The 18024-nt window shown below is 61.7% G+C and overlaps 1 protein-coding gene across 1 annotated transcript in view; it reads left to right on the top strand.

The window, feature by feature from the left end:
• NDST4 (N-deacetylase and N-sulfotransferase 4) overlaps positions 1–18024 on the top strand; it is a 77215-nt gene that overhangs the window by 56120 nt on the left and 3071 nt on the right. Inside the window, exons 6-10 of the mRNA XM_045831427.1 lie at positions 7297–7479; positions 9577–9673; positions 12672–12795; positions 14541–14715; positions 16159–16329. Of these exons, the coding sequence (XP_045687383.1) occupies positions 7297–7479; positions 9577–9673; positions 12672–12795; positions 14541–14715; positions 16159–16329 (750 nt within the window). The remainder of the gene's footprint in view (positions 1–7296; positions 7480–9576; positions 9674–12671; positions 12796–14540; positions 14716–16158; positions 16330–18024) is intronic.

The raw sequence follows: 18024 nt of genomic DNA on the forward strand, positions 1-18024 counted from the left end.
TCCGCCGCAGTCCAGCCCCAGGGGGGACACGTGGTGGCCTCGAGGTGGCGTGCGCAGTTGTGGGACCGAACGACCTGTCGACGCGGCAGAAGAACAGACTCGACAGAGAGTTCATTTCTCGTGTTTCCAAATGTCGCCCAGACACTGCTGCTCTTGTCCGCCACTGCGGGGACAGCCCTCTCGTCGGCCCCGGGGCAAAGAGCAAGCCGCTGGGCGTGAGCCCGCAGATCCCACTCCCGGCGTGAGTCATGCGCTGGGGGCAGGGCGACGCCGCGGGGCCTCCCTCTGTTCTGACAGACGCCCGTGCCCTGGCACGGCACTTCCGAGACACCCAGGACGTGGGGGATCCAGAGCGGATGCCCCTGTGCCCTGGGCGACCCCTGGATGCTCCTGCCCCCCCCGCCCCCTCCCCCGCTCTGAGTGGCTCTGGAGGAACCTGCTCTGACCCAGTCACCGCTCCCAGACGCAGGCTGTCCCTGTGCCCTCCGGCGCCGGGCCCACCCCTGGCCGTTCTGGGGGACACAGAGCCAGCCCACTCGGGGCTGGCAGACGCGGTGAGCAGAGGAAAACAGCCCTGAATCATCTCCTTGCCACAGCCCCGGGATCGTCCCCTCTGCCGCCCAGGACGGGCCCTCATAACGCCGGACTACTTCAGTCAACATGTTTTCAATCTGCTCTCCAAGTGAGTTACGACCGACTCCTCCAGCACTTCAGTGTTACATGTTGCTGCTCCTCTCGATAAGCTTTTGATTTCGTGCTAATAAACTCGTCTTGACTCACGAGTAAAGGTTTGCCCCGGGAAATCGGTAGTGTCTGAATTCAGTCATTCTTGACTGGCCACCGAACTGACCTGCATCAGACACGCAGGTCTCTGAGAACAGGTCGCGGTGGGTGGCGGGAAAGCTGTGAGCCCCTCGCCCCGAGGCCAGGTCGGCCCGGGAGTGACCGACCACGGACCCCCTCCCCGTGCCTGCGCCTCCTCCGCAGTCACCATAGCGACCGCGGGCCAATAGGACGCTTCTTATTGTCCCAGCTGGTGTTTACTTTTCATTGCAGGAAGTCCCTGAATAGGAGGGGGCAATTTTTTGATAGGTGAATTTTAAAAATAACAGTAGATATAGAAATATTTTCCATTCCACTGCTTGAGTCAAACCAGCACCCGTTTGGGTGAGGATTCGGAGCGGGCGTGATAGTGAGGGCACAGAAGAAGACCTGGTCCTTCCCGAGCCCTGTGTTCGTGACCTGTTTTTCCTAAAATTTCCTTTGTCTCTCAGCTTAATAAGATCAGGACACATCTCACGTTAGCTAATTAAACAACGTTTTTGAAATACATTATTTCAGTCCATGGTTTGCTTTCTAGCTAAAACTGTAAAAATAGAACACCACGTTAGGTCAAAATTCCTCGGAATGGTGAAAGTGCAGACGTGGGAGAATTAATTCATCGTCCTAAGAAAAAAAGACCCGAAACGTCACTGTGTGTGTGCACGCGTGTGTGTGGACGTGTTGACACGTGTCTCGGCTTCGCTCTGCTTTCCCGAGTCTGGCAGAGCGGGAGAAAACCGGACCGGGGGTGATGCCGCGGGTCGGTCCACAGACAGCTCTCACCGAAACCGCGCTGCGCCCTGCCGCTGCCACTGCTGCGCGGGGACCTGGCCGGCGCGCTCCCGGGTTAACAGGCTCTGCAGAGCGGGCACGTCGTGACACAGTGACACAGTGACACAGCTGTCACTGTCCCCGGGAGCGCGTTTCCCAGTTAGACCAGCGTGCGGCGAAGTCTGTGAGAGCCCAGGGGGCGACCCCCAGGCCCCCCCCCGCCCCTGGGAGTGCACCGGGGGACCCCCTGCCCACGGTCAGGGAGGTCGCTGGGACCCGGCGGTGCCCACTCCCTGTTCTCAGGAGGAGGACGCGTTCCCCTAGCACCTCGTCAGCCAGCGCACAGGAGTGAGCATAAGCCGCGTGGCCGGGTCGCGGAAGGAAGTCGGCATCAGGGTGCCATGGTGGATGCGGTGGGGAAGATCAACCGTTAACCAGCCGCTCAGTTTCTGCTCCGTTCTCGGAACAGGACGCGTGGTCCCCCTCAACGGTGAGTTCCGAGCGGATGACGCGGTTTTGGACTGACAGGCGGGACGACGTGCAGGTCGGGGCGAACAAACGTCCTCTGTTCCTGGGGCCTGAGGGCGCAGGTGGGTGTACTCACCGAGTAAATACTGGTGGCCCGGGACTGAGGAAAGGGTGCTTGGGGCGCCCCAAATGCTCGCCCAGCACCGCGTGCATCCGTATGCCGGGAAGCGCGCCCGCGTCCCCGCGTCCCCGCCGCCCGCCGGTGCAGCTCCGAGGGATGCCCGCTCGCTCCCCCTGCCTCCGGCCCGGGCTCAGGCTCCCGCGGAGACGCAAGGCTGCCGTCTGCCGAGATGCGAGTGGAAAAGCCAGGGCCGTCCAGGGGCCACCAGGGGCGCCGCCCTGCGCTCCGTTTACCTTCACGCGTGACGGGAACCAAAAGCCTCATCAGTCATGCGACAAGCCAATGCGCATCTTTCTAAACACGACGGACTCCCGCGCCGCAGCCCGCCCGCCCGCGGGCCGTCGAGGGGCAGAGGCCCACCAGCCTCGCATGCGCACTGCTCGTCCGGGGAGTGCCCGCCGCGCGGCCCGTGCAGCTGCCGTTCCTCCCAACGGCCCTTCCCTCTCTGGCCATGCGCTGGGGTCCTTTCTGAAGGCACTGTTTGCAGGCGTTTAACGTGTGCCTCAAGTAAGGACGCTGGCTCTGAAAGACGATTTTAAATGTCAGCGGAAGGCGCTGCGCTCGGCGCTCGGGCTGCGGTTGTCCGCACCACACCCGGGCGAGGACCGTGTTGGCCCCGCAGGAAGGGGGCTGCCCCGCCGCTGCCGCCTGAGACGTTCTCACTCCGTCCGGAGGGCTGATGCTGCACCCGCGGACAGACGAGACCTCCGTTTTCTATTTTATTTTCCCCGTGTCCTCCCTCCTATGTTTTGTGCACTAGCAACTTCACAGAGAGGCCAAGTGAAGTCTGCACAAAACTGGTGATTGTCTCACTTGCAACTAAGGACTCGGGGAGGCACCTGCTCACCCACGCTTACTGCGTGCCCCTACCCCGTTTGCTGCGATGACACCGCTTCCCCCACATTTCCGAGGAGCTCAGTCATTTCCACTTAATTCCCGGCCATCATGGTGTGCACATCACTGTGTACACAGCTCCTTTCTCCTCGGCCTCCGGATCAATCATGAAGTGAGTTTATTCCACGGGTAATGACCCTCACGGACTGGGTGCCTGCGTGTTGCATCTGACGTTAAGAAATCGTGCTTTGTGTTTCTCGTGGAGAATTGACTCCGCAGCCTTCGAGTTTGGTTTCCTGTGTTTGCAAAGGACAAGAGAAAAACTCAGACGTGTCCCCAGCTGGGTCGGTCTTGACGGAGCTGGGGGCGTGGAGGGCCGAGGGAGGGGCGTAGGCAGCAGCCCAGTCTGCTTGCTGAGGCAGAACTCGGGGACCTCCTGGACGCCGCTGCGGTGGCCCCCGGGATCAGCCCCTGATGTCCCACCCTAAACCCCCCCGTTGGACACAGTGTCCCCGCCGGTCTCGGTCACAGGAGGGATGAGGCCCCGCGTGCCTGAGCCCACGCGCCCGTCTGCGCTGCAGTGATTCCAGGCTCAGCTGTGCGTCCGCGAACCACGGCACCCACGGGGCACGGCCACACCTCCCGCAGACGGCGCTGGGGGACTGGGCATCGCGGCAGATACGGGGGCCGCCCAGCGGAGGGGCCCGCTCAGCCCGCTGAAAGGCAGCGGTGCGTCCCGTCCAGGAAAAGGAATGATGGCCGTGAGCTGTTTGGCACCGCCCACCGCTGCCGTCGCCATATTCAGGCCTCGGCCCACCCCCTGTCCTCATCGGTCGCACCTCGTACAGGTCGCGTAGTTCACACAAGCCATTGGGCCAGAAACACCGGGTCGCAGTGCTCCGGCTGCCCCAGAGGCACTTCTCACGCAGACCCGTGTCCCAGGGCCGCCCACAGACCACCCGCCAGGCCATCCCCAGGACCGTCGCGGCCGCGGTGCCCACGTCCGTCCTCAGAGAGGGGACCTCCGAGGAGACGCGGGCTCCACTGAGAACCCACAGCGTCTGGCTGAGCGTCCTTCCGCGGCGGCTCCCTCGCTCGCCCGGCACTGGGTTTGCCTCGTGGGCAGAACGCGGCCTGCTCGCCCTCCGGACTTCTGGCCGTGACTTAGCGCCGGGCGGTGCCGGCCGAGTTATGTTAGCGCCGCGATGAAGCGGAACCAGACCGCCGCCCGGGTCTAACAGTGGTCTTTGCAGTTCTGTCCAGGTAGTGGTTTTATCTGCGCCTCTGTCGGATTTTAGATGCGGATTTTAGACGCTCGGGTGCCTTAACCTTCGGTCTCAGAAGGACAGCGCGAGCCGGCAGGCGGAAGGTGTCCACAGGTTTATCACTGTATTCCCCCGGAGCTCCGCCTGCAGCCTGGTTTTCATCATAACTTCAGTCCTGAGAAACTGAAATCACCCCGGAGCACACTGCTTTTTACACGGTCTTAGTTCTTTTTTTTTTTTAATTTTTTAAATCTTTAACTCTTCTTTTTAAAGATTTATTTATTTCTTTTTAGAGAGGGAAGGGGAGGAGAAAGAGAGAGAGAGAAACATCAATGTGCAGTTGCTAGGGGCCGTGGCCTGCAACCCAGGCATGTGCCCTAACTGGGAATCGAACCTGCGACACTTTGGTTCGCAGCCCGCACTCCATCCACTGAGCTACGCCAGCCAGGGCTTACAGCCTTAGTTCTTAATCATAGTGGTGACGTGAGCTAAATGCATAGTTACTGGGGTCAAATGGGTATTACTTTGTGCTTATGAAGGTCTCGTGAGAACCACTGCAGGCACATGGCCATCAACCACGGACACCACGTTACATTCTAGAAACTCTGGGGTTGAGTCCTGTCGAGAGGACACAGACAGACAGACGGACAGACACCGGCCAGTGTAAAACTCGGGACACACGCACCCTGAGCTAGCTCAAGCAGGGCCACGTGAACCCCCAAGAAGAACGTTTTATCACCTGGCATTCGGGGCGTTTAATCTAAACTTCTGTCTAAACAAGCTGTGTAAAGACTTTAAAAAATAGCCTTTCTCTTCTGACCTTTAGAGTAAGCAGCTTTGGGTGCAGCCCAGGGAGACAAACGGGCTGCAAGAGGGTTGGGCGCGGTTCCGCCTTCAAAGGTGGATTTGCAGTCTCTCCGCAAGACTCTCCTCAAACGCTGCCATCCCTTGTCCCAGAAGTTTTCGTGCGAGAGTCCCCAAATAATCTATCTTCTGGCATTTCCACTGAAAAGAAGACACTCTTTAAGTTACCAAGCTAATACTCACATGGGTTTTATATTTTCTTCTGCAGACAGATATTCTTTGTCTTTTATTTTCAAAAAAGGCAGAAAGGAAAACGTCGGCTGCCAACCTCTCTGAAGCTGTTGGGGTGAAGGTGTCGCACAGGACGGTCAGACCTGGTTCTCCAGCCACCGGGTCGCCCAGGAGACCTGAGGCCTGGACGCAGGGGCCTCCCCAGGGCGCGGTCTGTGGCTGTGCTGCCCCCTGGGTGTCCTGAGGCCTGGTGTTTCACGGGGACTGGCTCGGACTCGCTGCTCCTCGCTCCGCGCCTCCGGTCACTATCTTGTGTCCCCGACCCGCCTTCAGCCGCGGCCGGAGGGTCTCGCGTCAGTGCACTGGTTTCCCGGACAGGCCTGCAGCCGCCTCCGCGTGCGGGGCGCAGAGAGAGCCGAGGGGCTCTGCGCAGTCCAGGGGGCGCTGCGCGGTCTCGGCCGTCACTCGCGGCAGACGCGCCCTCGGGGGCGCCGGGCGCGGGCTCTGGGCAGGGCCGGGCTTCCTCTCGTTCGGACCACAGGCGCCCCCGGCCCGTCTCCGGAACCTCGCTGCCTGCCGAGCGCACGACCTGGCCGAGCAGCTGGCGGTCCCCACCAGGCCGCGACGACGACGTCATCGTGCCGCGGGCGCGGAAAACCACCTTCGTTCCCACGGGAGCCCGGCGGGAACGGGGGCGCCGCCCTCCCTGCGCGCGCTGACCGCTCTTCCCCGGGCTCAGGTCACGCGGTCCGTCTGCTGCGCTGTCATTATTCGTGACATTTGATTGCTTTTGCTTTTCTAATGAAGTTAATAAAGCACGTAATTATAAAATAGCCGCTCTGAAATATTGATAGAGCTCAATCACAAGTGACGAGGTGAATCTCAGCACTTACACCAACGTGGACTGAGGGACGAGTGCGCCTGCGTCTGTGGTCGGCCTGCGAGCCGCCCGTGAGCCGCGGCGGCGCCCTCTGCTGTTCAGATGGAGGCTGTGCGCGTCCCCCGCACGGAGCGGTCGTTCCTTCCACCGCGCGCCCTGTGGTGGTTCACCGGGTCACATCCCATTCAGGTTCCGCGTTTGCGCTGTTTCTTCAGCAGCCATCGATCTAGGTTTCACTGTTTCCTAGTCTCTGATCCACGAAAACACATCGGAAAATACTGAGGTCAGAAAACTTGTAGGAGGATCATGAGCGTGGAAGAGTGGCTGCATGAAGTCAGGCCCTTTATTGCAGTAAAAATGCCTCACAGACCGGGAGGAAGCAAGCTTCCGTGAGCCTCTCTGCACGCCTGCAGCAGCAAAGGTCTGCAAGAGGCGCCTGAGTCAGGACCGGGTGGTTCTGCCTCCCCGCTGGCCGGGCGGGGATGAGGTTACCGGCTGTGAGAGCAGTGCCGTCCCGAGAGCAGGGGAGGGTGCCCAGCCGGCCTCAGCCGTGACTCTCGGCGTCAGCTCGGGAGAGACGACTGGAGTGGGAATGAACATGCGGCCCCAGCCAGGCCCCACGGACCGGGCGGCTTAAACACACGCGAGTATCTTCTGCCATCTGCCAGCCCCCAGTCCCGGAGGCTGGGGTCGCTGGGCTCGCCCACAGGCTGTTGGGGGCAGGAGGAGGGGAGAGAGACAGCGAGAGACCCCTCTTCTCACAAGGGCAGCGGACCTGTCAGGGTAGGTCCCCGCCCTGACGCCACCATTCAACCTCCACGGCCTCCCTCAGGGGCATACCTCTGCGCACAGTCACAGTGGGGGCCACAGTTCCCACACATGAATTCGGGGGGGCTACAGTTCCACCCGGAACACCCCCCAACACGATGATTGTGCTTCTCACGAAATCCCAAAGTCGGGGGAGCTACTGCCCAGAGCTTCTCTGCCACTTGGGGGCCTTTGCCTGAGATATTTCACGGTCGTTCTCATCCCCCTTTCAGATCAGCATCTTCATGACCCACCTGTCCAACTACGGGAACGACCGCCTGGGCCCGTACACCTTCGTGCACCTGGCCAACTTCGTGCAGAGCTGGACCAACCTGCGGCTGCAGACCCTGCCCCCCGTGCAGCTGGCCCGCAAGTACTTCGAGCTCTTCCCGGAGCAGAGAGACCCACTCTGGCAGGTGACTGGCATCTGGGGGGGGGGCGGGGCGGGGAGAGAAGGGACCAGAGGGTGGAGCTATGTAGGGCGCTACTGGAGGTGGTGGAGCTGGCATTTAACATGAGTTTCTTCTTTGTCCAATCGTTTCATTCTCTCCGATGATACACTTGGATTGTTCCATGGGTTGTTTGTATTCCTTTGCTGGCTTGCCTTTCTGAGGTGTTGTTCATTGGTTCAGTTGGGGGGGGGGGGACTTTTGCATTCAGCCGGGCTCGGGTGGGCTAGAAAGCAGAAACCAAAGCGCTGTCGCCTGAGACCCCAGAACCAGACTCCAAGGCGGATGCGTCCAGCACGGAGGGTGTGAATAAACTGCAAAGCGCCTTTTCGCCTGCTGCTTCATATGGAGTCTGTCTTCACTGTGTCTTTGCGTTCCTTTGAATCGACCCAATCTTTCCCTGGGATCAGATCTGCCGATAAAAGGGGCTGCCAGAGTCGGGACCGCTTTTTCAAACAGCCCAGCCTCACGCGGGAGCCCTAACCCTCCGCTGTTAGCGAGAAACACGACCTGCGTCCCCAGGTGCTCCGCGCGTCTCCCAGACGGGGGTACCGGTGCCCCCACCATGGGGACCTGACCGGGAGACCGGAGAAACGTGAACGGAATCGTTGCTGGTGACGTGTGACAGCCCGGATGGCGACCTCCGAGCATCCCCTGGGTTGTACCCGACGGTTCACACCTGCCAGTGTGACTCCCGCCGGGGAGGGGCCCCGAGAGGTGACAAGTGTCCACCTAAGAAACCAGGTGTTTACCCACGTCCCGTGTTACGAAGAAACGCCTGTCCTCGTCTTCTACCAAGTCCGCGGGCCGGGCATGCTCTGCCCAGCAGCCTCCGGAGCAGACGGCTCAGTGGGGAGACGGGCCTGCAGGCCGGGGGTGCCTGGCCGAGAGCAAGTTCGTGAGGCTGAATGTGGGAAGCTCTCCTGCGTTGAGCATTTGCTGGTGTGTCTCCTACGTTTAATTTGATTCAGTTCCACTGGGAGCTGGATGGAATGTGGAGAATTCCGTGGTTCTGCAGAGCCTGCATTCGACAAAATGGCCCGAAGAACTGAAATCAAAGACAACTTATTTGACAGGTTTCACCTCCAAAAATTACTTGTCAGAAAAAAAAGACATTCTAAATGGGAAACTGCTGTGAAGATATTGCTGCCTAATATTTAGACATTTCAATATAGAAAAAAAATCAAATTGAAAATATTTCTATTGGCAGAACCTACACTGAGCTAGCCTCGACCCCACAGCGAAAGCACCCCAGCGGGAACCTCCGCGGCCGGTACAGAAGATCGGCTGAAAGTGCCAGCCTTAGGATTCATTCCCGAGAAGCTGCTTTGGGAGGATCGCTGGCAGTCTCGTGGGAAAGCGAGAGAACCCCACCCGCGGGAGACGGTCTTCAGACGCCCTTCCGGGACACGGGGCTGGAGGGAGGTGGGGGTGACGGGCCGGCAAAGCACACCACTGTGGACCACAAATGAGCGGCCGTTTTAAACACCGGGATAAACGATGTGGTCGTCTCAGTGCCCCGCACGTGTTGTTGAGGAAGAACTGTGTGAGCACCGTGTTTGAATTCGCCAGTACAGTGAATGTTCCCAAACACCGTGTCCCTTCCCTTTCAGGCCCTTTCAGTCCTCCCAAGTGTCGCGGGCCGGGTGGTGCCTGAGGGTCACGGCCGCGGGTGGGAGGGGAGGGCGGGGAGGGCTGAGGCGGGCAGAGCTGGGCGGTGCAGACACGGTGGGCACGTGCGGAGTTGCAGCAGGGCCGTCCAGCCTCTGGGGGCAACAGGAAGGACCGGGCGGAGGAGCTACGGTCAGGCCCCGGGCAGACCCGCAACGGCTGAGGAGTAGAGACGGAATCTCGGCCCCCGGGCCGGAGCCACGCCAGAGTCGGCAGAGGGCAACCTCCGCCCGGACGCGGAGGGTCAGGAGGCGCCGTGGAAACGAGCGGGCCGACCAGAGCAGGGTCCGCCCCTGGTCCAGGGTGCGCGCGCCTCGACGCTGCGCCGTGAGCCGTTCCGCGGCCGAGGCGGCAGCCCCTGCACCGCGGCCTCACCGTTCCCCCTCGTTGCAGAACCCGTGTGACGACAAACGGCACAAGGACATCTGGTCCCGAGAGAAGACGTGCGACCACTTACCCAAGTTCCTGGTCATCGGGCCGCAGAAAACAGGTGAGGCTCCCCGGCGCGCCGCTCCCTGCCGTGAACGGGTCGTCCGGCAGCGTCCCCGGACCGCTGCTGGAAAGGCGGGCACCCCGTCCCCCACCGCACCCGCGCAGTCCCCCTGCCCGCCCTGCCCAGAACCCGCTCTCCGTCCGCCTGGTCCTCGGAGGGGCCCGGGCGCCGCTGGAGCCAGACTCAGGGACGAACGTCTTAGCAGCAGACGCCGAAACTATCGGACAGATGTCTGACTTTTGACAACTCTGAGTTCACGTTCTGCTCTATGATTTTCAACTTCCACTTTTTGCAGCTTGGCCTAATTAACTCCTGAGTTCAGTCGTTTTAAAAAGCGCTTGAGCCGAACAATGTGACCCGGCGTACCAGCCTTGCAGTGACTGTTCCAGCCGCTGTCGTTATTGCTTTCCCATGTTCTACACATGCGCGTGTGTGTATGCGTGCACGTGTGTGTGTGCGTGCGCGTGTGTGTGCGTGCACGTGTGTGTGTGTGAATAATCATTAAGCGTAAGTGCGGCCTGGGCTTATTTTCCGGCGCACCCGAGGCTCCCACCAGCCAGGGTTCCTCGTGTGCAGAGGGACAAGAGTGTAGGGGAGGGAACGTATTTCAGCAGCCAGAGGACATTTTTAATTAGAATATTTTATACTTTCTTCAGGGTGTGACAGTTTTATCCACGTTGCTCATGTCCCGGCTAATTAAAGTTTTCACTGAGCTGCTGTTTTCCGAACCCCCTGCTTCAGCGAGAAGCGCGTTCATCAGTGAGCACGGCGAGAGCGCAGCCCGGCCGGCGGTGGCCACGACTGAGGCCGGCCCGCCGCCCCGGGGAGGTCGTGGGCAGACACGTCCAGGCCGCCGGCCCGGCGCGGCAGCCCCTCCCCCCGGGGACGTAAATCGAACCAGGAGGGTCGTTACCCGCGCGGCGCCCCCCCCCCACATCTGCCGCCGCGGCCGCCGCTGTGGTTGAAAACGGGCATTAATTTGCTGCCGACTCCCTTGCAGCGGGGCTAACTCTGGAACAACCACGAGAGACAGAAAACAGTCCCGTGTTGCAAAATTGTGTCGGAAATTTAATTTAGAGACGTGTCTTCCGCCACTTGTCACGGAGCGTGACTGCTTGTCAGTTCCACCAGCGAGCCGCACGTCCGTGCGTGGGTGTCTGGTCCCCTCCTCGCCTGCGTCTATGGAGGCGCCAGCTTGCGCGTCTCGATTTTAACATTCCACCCACCGGGGTGGGAATGATGAAGCTTTTAGCCGGGTGGTGGCTTTCCCGAGACGAAGTAAAAAAAAAAAAAAAAAAGGCGATACTATTCTATGCGCCATGAAAAGGCGTCCCGGTGTGGAAAGCAGCTGCGACCGTTCTCAAAGCCCAGCCGGGCGCGGCGTAGGGAGCCCTCCTGGTCTCTGAGCTGCTCCAGTGGGCGGGGCTGCTGCTTCGGTGGGCGGGGCTGCTGCCTCGGTGGGCGGGGCTGCTGCTCCAGTGGGCGGGGCTGCTGCCTCGGTGGGCGGGGCTGCTGCCCCGCTGGAGGCTGCGGTGGCCAGGAGCGTGGGCCCAGGCAAGTGCAAAGGCCCTGGCTCCACACGAGCTGTCAGCTCGCACGTGGCTCGGGCACCCCGTGCCACCACACAAGGTACAAAGTGGCCCCCGGCCGCCGTTTGCCGGGCCGCCAGGTGGAGCTGGATGGACGTGAACCCCACGTCTCCGTGGCCGAGCCCTGGGAAGGACCCCGGCAGCGGGACCTGCTCCAGGCCAGGCTTGGGGCTCGGTGAGACCCCAGTCGCTGGGGCCCCGGGCACAGAGAGGCACCCTTCCTGGCCTGGTTCCGGGTCCGATTGCGACATGACCAGAGCGGGGGAGGACTTCCCAAAGGGTTAGACTTAGCATGGGGCCCTCCGAGCACGAGGCGTCGCCTGGACTCGTGCAGAAGGCAGTCCCAGCCTCCGCGGGCCAGGCTCCTTCCCACAGCGGACTGGCTGCCCCCAGAAAGCCAGGAGGGGGTCAGCGGTGCATAGAGCGAAGTCTCCCCTAGAGCACGTGAAGGTGGGAGGCCTCCCCCGCTTCCTCCCCGGGTGTTTGTATCAGACACTGGATAAATAGGAACGAAAGCCTAGGATAATCACTAACCCTCAGGCTCTCCGTGTGGAGGTGTGGCCCCGGCCCCGACGGCTGATTACCTAAATGTCCAGCCCACACTCACTCCCTGGTGGAGGGGCCTCCCCTTTTCTGCCTCGGGCCCCTCAGCGTTCTGCCGGCCGGTCTCTGTAGCTCCATCCTCACACTCGCTTGCCACACCCTGCTCCAGGGCAGGGCACTCAAGGGCCTATCCTTCCGGAATCCCGCCCCTCTCTTTCAACCTTCTGGGGAACACTTACGTTTCTAAGGTGCAGCCTCAAACAACACTTCCTCCTGGAAGCCCGCCCTCCCTGAGTTCCCACTTCCTCACATGTTGGAAAGCGCCCGGCTCTTCTCTCACGGTGGGAGGAACCTGCCTCCCTGGGTTGTAAGTGCCCGTTGGCTGGACCCAAGCCCACCCACACCCCTTCGGTGCAGGGAGGCCAGCAAAGGTGTCTTTCTGACGAAGAGTTGTCGCCGCTGGCCCTCCCTGTGGGGAGCGCACAGAGCAGCACCAGCCACCCCCTGCTGGGGGGTCGAGTTCCATCTCATGGACCTGGGGACCCGCCAGGTTCAGGGTCGTGCGGGACGCCCTTAGTGCTGTGGCTGCCCGACCCCAGGAGGGCATTGGGCCCTGGTCCCCTACGTTCCCGCGGGCTGCAGCGCCAGCCTGCCTACGTGGGCCAGTGGCGACATTAAATCGTGAGTTGTGGCCAATAGAATCATGCGGACCAGTGAAAAACGGCCAGGATGCCGTCACACGAAAGGTACCTGGCCGATTTTGAGGAAATCACCGGGACGCTGGCGAATCGAACGGTGCTTTCTGAGAGCCAGTCCTGCCGACGTAACTCTCTCCCCTCTGACCGCCCCCCTCTCTGCGGCAGGGACCACGGCCCTGTACCTGTTCCTCCTGATGCACCCGGCCGTCGTCAGCAGCCTGCCCAGCCCCCGCACCTTCGAGGAGGTCCAGTTCTTCAACGGGAACAACTACCACAAGGGCATCGACTGGTGAGGGAACGCGCGCCCCGCGTTCGGCACACGGGCACTCGCTGCCGGCCCGTATCGGTGGCATGCGGCCCCCGTGCAGCTGCTGCGCGTGTGTGTTAGGCCTGCGCCCGCCGCCGCGTGGTAGACGTTAACCCCTAGTGACGCGCGTCTGACCGGTGCCGCCTGCGACTTGATTTGGGCGGTGCAGGGATGACGATATTTTTCAGGTCAGCTAATGCGGTAGGGTATCAAAGATTATGGAGCATTGCTCACGAGAATTATTCATAAGGATGTTTAAAATTCTCCTTAAACATATTATTATTTCACTGTGCCTAGCATTTTTTTTACACTAAATACAGGCTTTGTCTTCACCGTGACGCCCAGGGTAAAAGCAATCAGTAGGCTGTATTATGTCCCAGTCCGGGACTCGCGCCCTCATCGGCCATGCGGATTGTCAGCGAAGCTGGTGTTTGTCGTGCTAACAACGGAGCGTTTCCCAAACCGTACTAATGCGGGTCACGCAAGCACACAGAAGGAGCATCAGCTTGCATTTGATCGCTTGTGAAAAGATATTTACATCACAGTATTCTTCCTGGAACGGAATAGAGTGGACCCCACAGCCTATACCGAGCAGACCTTCTCTCTGGGGTTTTCCTCGGTTTCTCCTGATATCCTAAGAGATTAGGGCCCCGGCGCCCAGGCCCCGGGCACACAGAGCACCCTGAGGGCGGCCCCCGCTGCCGCGTGGGACAGCCGTGACCCCCTCCCAGGAACCTGCCCCGTCAGACACGCGGCGGACAGGGGAGGGCGGGCGCCCTGGGAGCCGGCTGGCGTCTGCTCAGCGCCTGGGGTCTCACTGTGGGAACGAACCGGAAAAAGCGAGGGTGGACTTGGGAGCCGCAGGCAAGCCACTGAACGCAGGGCCACGACCGCAGCTGTGAGCTCAGGGAGAGGCAGGGTGTCTGGCAGGAATGGGGCTGAATCTCCCACCCCTTCGCGTTGGGGAAACATCCTAACAAACGCCGAAGAGGAACACAGTGTCTTCTAGGCACCCACCCTCGCTCCTTGCTGTTCTGGAACGTCGGGGGCTAGGGAGGTGGTGGGCTGCCAGGAGGGTCGCACTCGGCCTTACACACCGCCCCCCCCCCCGGCAGTAACCTCGGAACGTGCCGATCCCACACGGGGGCTGCTCCCACCGCGCGCGGGGAGGGAGCCGGCTGAGGGCTGTCGACCACAGGCAGGAACACGGGGAGCGGGTAGCGACCAGACGGACAGACAGACGCTCCCGCGCTCATGGGGCGCACCCACCGCGTGCGCGCACAGGGGTGGAGGGTGGCCGCACTTCCCAGCCCCTCTGACGTCACCCCCACCTGCCCCGCATGCCCAGCTCAGCAGGAGGAGTTTGCGTTCAGTTCGCAAACAGAAGTGTACCGTTTCGGGACATTCGCTAGGCAACGTGGGGCCGTTCGCTGTTCGCCAAGGGCAAGCGTAATTTCTCTGGATCTGGCTGTGCTGGCACAGAGCATCAGCTGAGTCTGAAGGGTTTTCCCTGCGTCCCCAGCGGCCCACCGGCCCCCCCGGCCCCCTCCCCGGCGAGGCCCGTGCGAACCACTCCCGGTGCAGAGAGCAGCCAGCATTCCGGCTGCTGCTTTCACACCGATAATTAGAAATGCACAGAAGTGAATGGAAAATGTGCAAGTCACTTTATGTCCCCAGTGCGTGCGGCAGGGAAACCTTACCGTCAGGTGGTCGTCCTCTGCCCCCAGGTATATGGACTTTTTCCCGACGCCGTCCAATGTCACCGGTGACTTTCTGTTTGAGAAGAGCGCGAACTACTTCCACTCGGAGGAGGCGCCCAAGCGAGCGGCCTCCCTGGTCCCCAAGGCCAAGATCATCACCATCCTCATCGACCCCTCGGACAGGGCGTACTCCTGGTACCAGGTGCGGCGGCGGGGCCGGGTGGGCGTGGGTTGAGCGAGCGGAGGTGGTGCACAGAGGGCGGGGGGGGGGGCGGGCAGGGAGACTCGAGAGACGGTCAGGGGTCGAAATCGGAACCTGGTGGGAACAGGTCAGGGGTGAGTGGAATGTCCCGGGTGGTGACCGGACGGTGGCCGAGTGCAGCGAACCCCCGCACACCCCCGCGTCGCCCAGTGGCGTTTCCTCCCTCCGCGGAGAGCAGCGCAGGGGCCCGCGTGTGCGCACGCGCCAGCCAGCCCCCGGCGAAACCGCCCCGGTCCTGCCTTCTGTCGCCGCCGGCCAAGCGCCTGTTGGCGCCGCTGAGTGAGGGCTTTCTGTGTCCCCGTGAAAAAGTCACGGCACAGGCGACAGGGGCGGGGGGCGGGGCATGGGCTGTCGCTGTGACCTGCGGCGACGGCGACATGGGGCCGCGGCTGTGGGTGCTGCGCGCAGCCCAGTGCCCGGAGCAGGCCCCACGGGGACCGGCCTGAGCCCGGGGCGGGTGCGTGCGGCAGCGCCAGGCGGCTGCGAGTCGTGGGGGGACCGCGGCGGCCTCTCCTCCTGAGATGCTGAGCACCGCGAACCTGGTGAAGCAGGGGGCAGCAGGGCAGGCAGCTGCCGCAGGGGACGGGGTGTGAAGGCCCTCTTGGCCGAGCTGGGGGCGGTGAGGCCCCTCGGAGGCTGGTGACCTGGGCTTTGCAGGGTGACCGTGGACACGGACTGAAATCCCAGCACCACAGGCATGTTTGTGTATGTTCTTGGCATGTAGAAAGCAACGCCAAGGTCAAGACGGCCACGGGGAACATTTAAAGACCATAGTAGGATAACTGGTCATGGAAATGTTTCTTCTTTCTTTTTCTTGACTTCTCCACACTTCCCCAGTAAACGCGTGTGACCCCGAACCGATACTGGCAGGCATTCTGCTGCTCCCCAGCGACTCCGAGAGCGACCCTGCCCGTCCGGGCTTCGCCTGGTCTGCCGGGGTGGGGGGGACCCAGAATCCGGAGCGGAACGCGGCAGTGGGGCCGTGCAGAGGCACCTGTCTCGGACCCATGAGCCCAGCGATGCATGGGCCTCCCCCCGCTGATGTAAAGCTCCTCCCGTCAGAGCGGTCCCTCGGGTCCCAGACACCCTCTCACTCCTGATCGGACCCCGAGGGAACCCCAGCGCCCCTCTCGTCCTGCACCCACACCCTCCAGGCTGGCCACCTGCCGCGTCCCGTCCCCTCCCCCATGTCTGTGCGAGGCCTGGCTCTGCACCTGCAACATGGCGGAGCCCGGGGTTCGGTGTCGGCCCTTCTCACCACAGTTTTTGTTCTGAAGCCCGTTGCTCGCGTGGGTCACTTCCGTGGCGTGAAGGAGACCCGCACGCCCATGCCGACCTGCGCCGGCGCCGGGGCGCGGCCTCACGCTGGCTTCCCCCTCGCAGCACCAGCGCTCCCACGAGGACCCGGCCGCCCTGAGGTTCAACTTCTACGACGTGGTCACCACCGGGCCCCAGGCCCCGCCCGCCCTCAAGGCCCTGCAGCACCGCTGCCTGGCGCCTGGCTGGTACGCCGTCCACCTCGAGCGCTGGCTGGCCCACTTCGCGGCCTCGCAGGTAACGTCCTGAAACTGCCCGCGTCTGCGTGTCCCGTCAGGACCGCACCGCGCCGGCGGACAGGAAGGGGGCCAGCACGGCCGGGGGTAGCGACCTGGGATCCGAGACGGCCGTGCTTGCGGCAGGAATGCCGTTCTTACGTGTTCAGTGCCAGCCACGGTGTCCAAACGTGGGCCAGTGCCACGAGCCCCTTCTCGGGGTCTCCCTTTGGCAGCAGCTGGCCCCCGTGGGTGGCCCTCACACCGAGACCCCGTGACTGCCAGGCAGCCCCTCTCAGCCATGAGCCAAGTGGGGGGGCTCCCCCGGCCGCCACGGATAAGAATAAGTCTACCAAGACATGGTCTGCTTGGGGAGGAAAGGTGGCCGATCTCTCAAAGGAGAGAGGCCAAGAGCCTGTTCCTCAATGGCTTGTGTTGGGTCCCTTTACACAGGAATTCAGGTAAGGCTCATTACTCATGGCCAGGCAGTAAGGATCAAACAATAGAAAACAAAGAACTCTGAGGGCCTATTTTGAGTCAGGTTCAGATAGCTAAAGAGCTATAAAACTTTGAGGAACAAACTCACTTCTTGCTTGGACCATTATCATTCAACTGAGAGCATTCTAAACAAAGCAGGTTTCACAGGATTTTACATGTTTTTTCTTAGGCCTGATCCCCCAGGGAACCCACCCTTTCCAGCACAGGGCTGCACCACCCCTTGTCATTGTTTCAGGCTTAGGTGGAGCAAGGGAAGTAAGGCAGCCAGGAGATTAAGAGATTTTCTCACAGACAATGAGGACTCAGGCTATATCAAAGCTGAGGGGCAAGGGTCCATCACCCTCTTTTGCTGTAGCCCCCAAAGTCCTTCCTTGGGGGCCTCCCATGTGATCGTGCCTGTCTTAAGTCGTTCCCCCCTTGGGGAATCTTACCCGTCATTGGCTAACTGACCAAGCATTGGGGACCAGTTATGAATGAAGTAAAAGGAGCAGAAGCGGCGCCCCTGCCAGAGAGATAAGCTTTTATCTCCTTGGTGGCTTATGGTCCAAGGTCGCTCCCTCAGCCTTAGCCTTGGCCTTGGCGGGGGTTACAGCTTCTGAGCCCAGCAGGGCGATTCCCAACAGCCAAGGAGCCAGCTGGGCAGTGGCCTGCAGGCCCCTGTGCGCACCCTGCAGGCCATCGCCGGGGGGGGAGGGGCTGGCGCAGGGGCGCGGCTGTGTGGGCATCACTCGGTCACCGTGGGGGTGTGGGGCAGCACTGCCAGCAAGGACCTGAGGGAAGTGCCCGCCTTGCTCACCCTCCTGCCCCAGCCCAGGCCAGGCCCGGAGCCCCAGGTCTCGGTCGCAGGGAGAAGAGTGGGGCGGCTTCCCTGCGAGCCCCACCATTTCTACGGGTCAGCTCTCGGGGTTTCGTGAGCGGGATGGTTCTCTGGCCGCACAGGTGGGAAATCGGGTTTCTGCCGGACCGCCACATCGAGAGAACACACCTGTGCTTATTTCCGGTTTACGGCCAGGTTCCCGGGGGGGGGGGTCGCAGACACGCCGTGGCATGTGTCAGCTGTCACCTCCCGGGAGACTCCAGGGCGGCGAACAGCAGCGTGTGCCGCCTGCTGTGCCCGTTGTTCCGGGCCACGCTGCGGATGCCACCCCGAGTCCCAGGGAGGGGGCCACTCGGTCTGGGGGATGCTGTGCTCGGTGTTGTTCGTAAAGCGACTGTTCGT

Source organism: Phyllostomus hastatus, unplaced genomic scaffold (genome assembly GCF_019186645.2).
Source record: "Phyllostomus hastatus isolate PE091 unplaced genomic scaffold, TTU_PhHast_1.1 phas_contig_159, whole genome shotgun sequence".
In the NCBI taxonomy this organism is placed as follows: domain Eukaryota; kingdom Metazoa; phylum Chordata; class Mammalia; order Chiroptera; family Phyllostomidae; genus Phyllostomus; species Phyllostomus hastatus.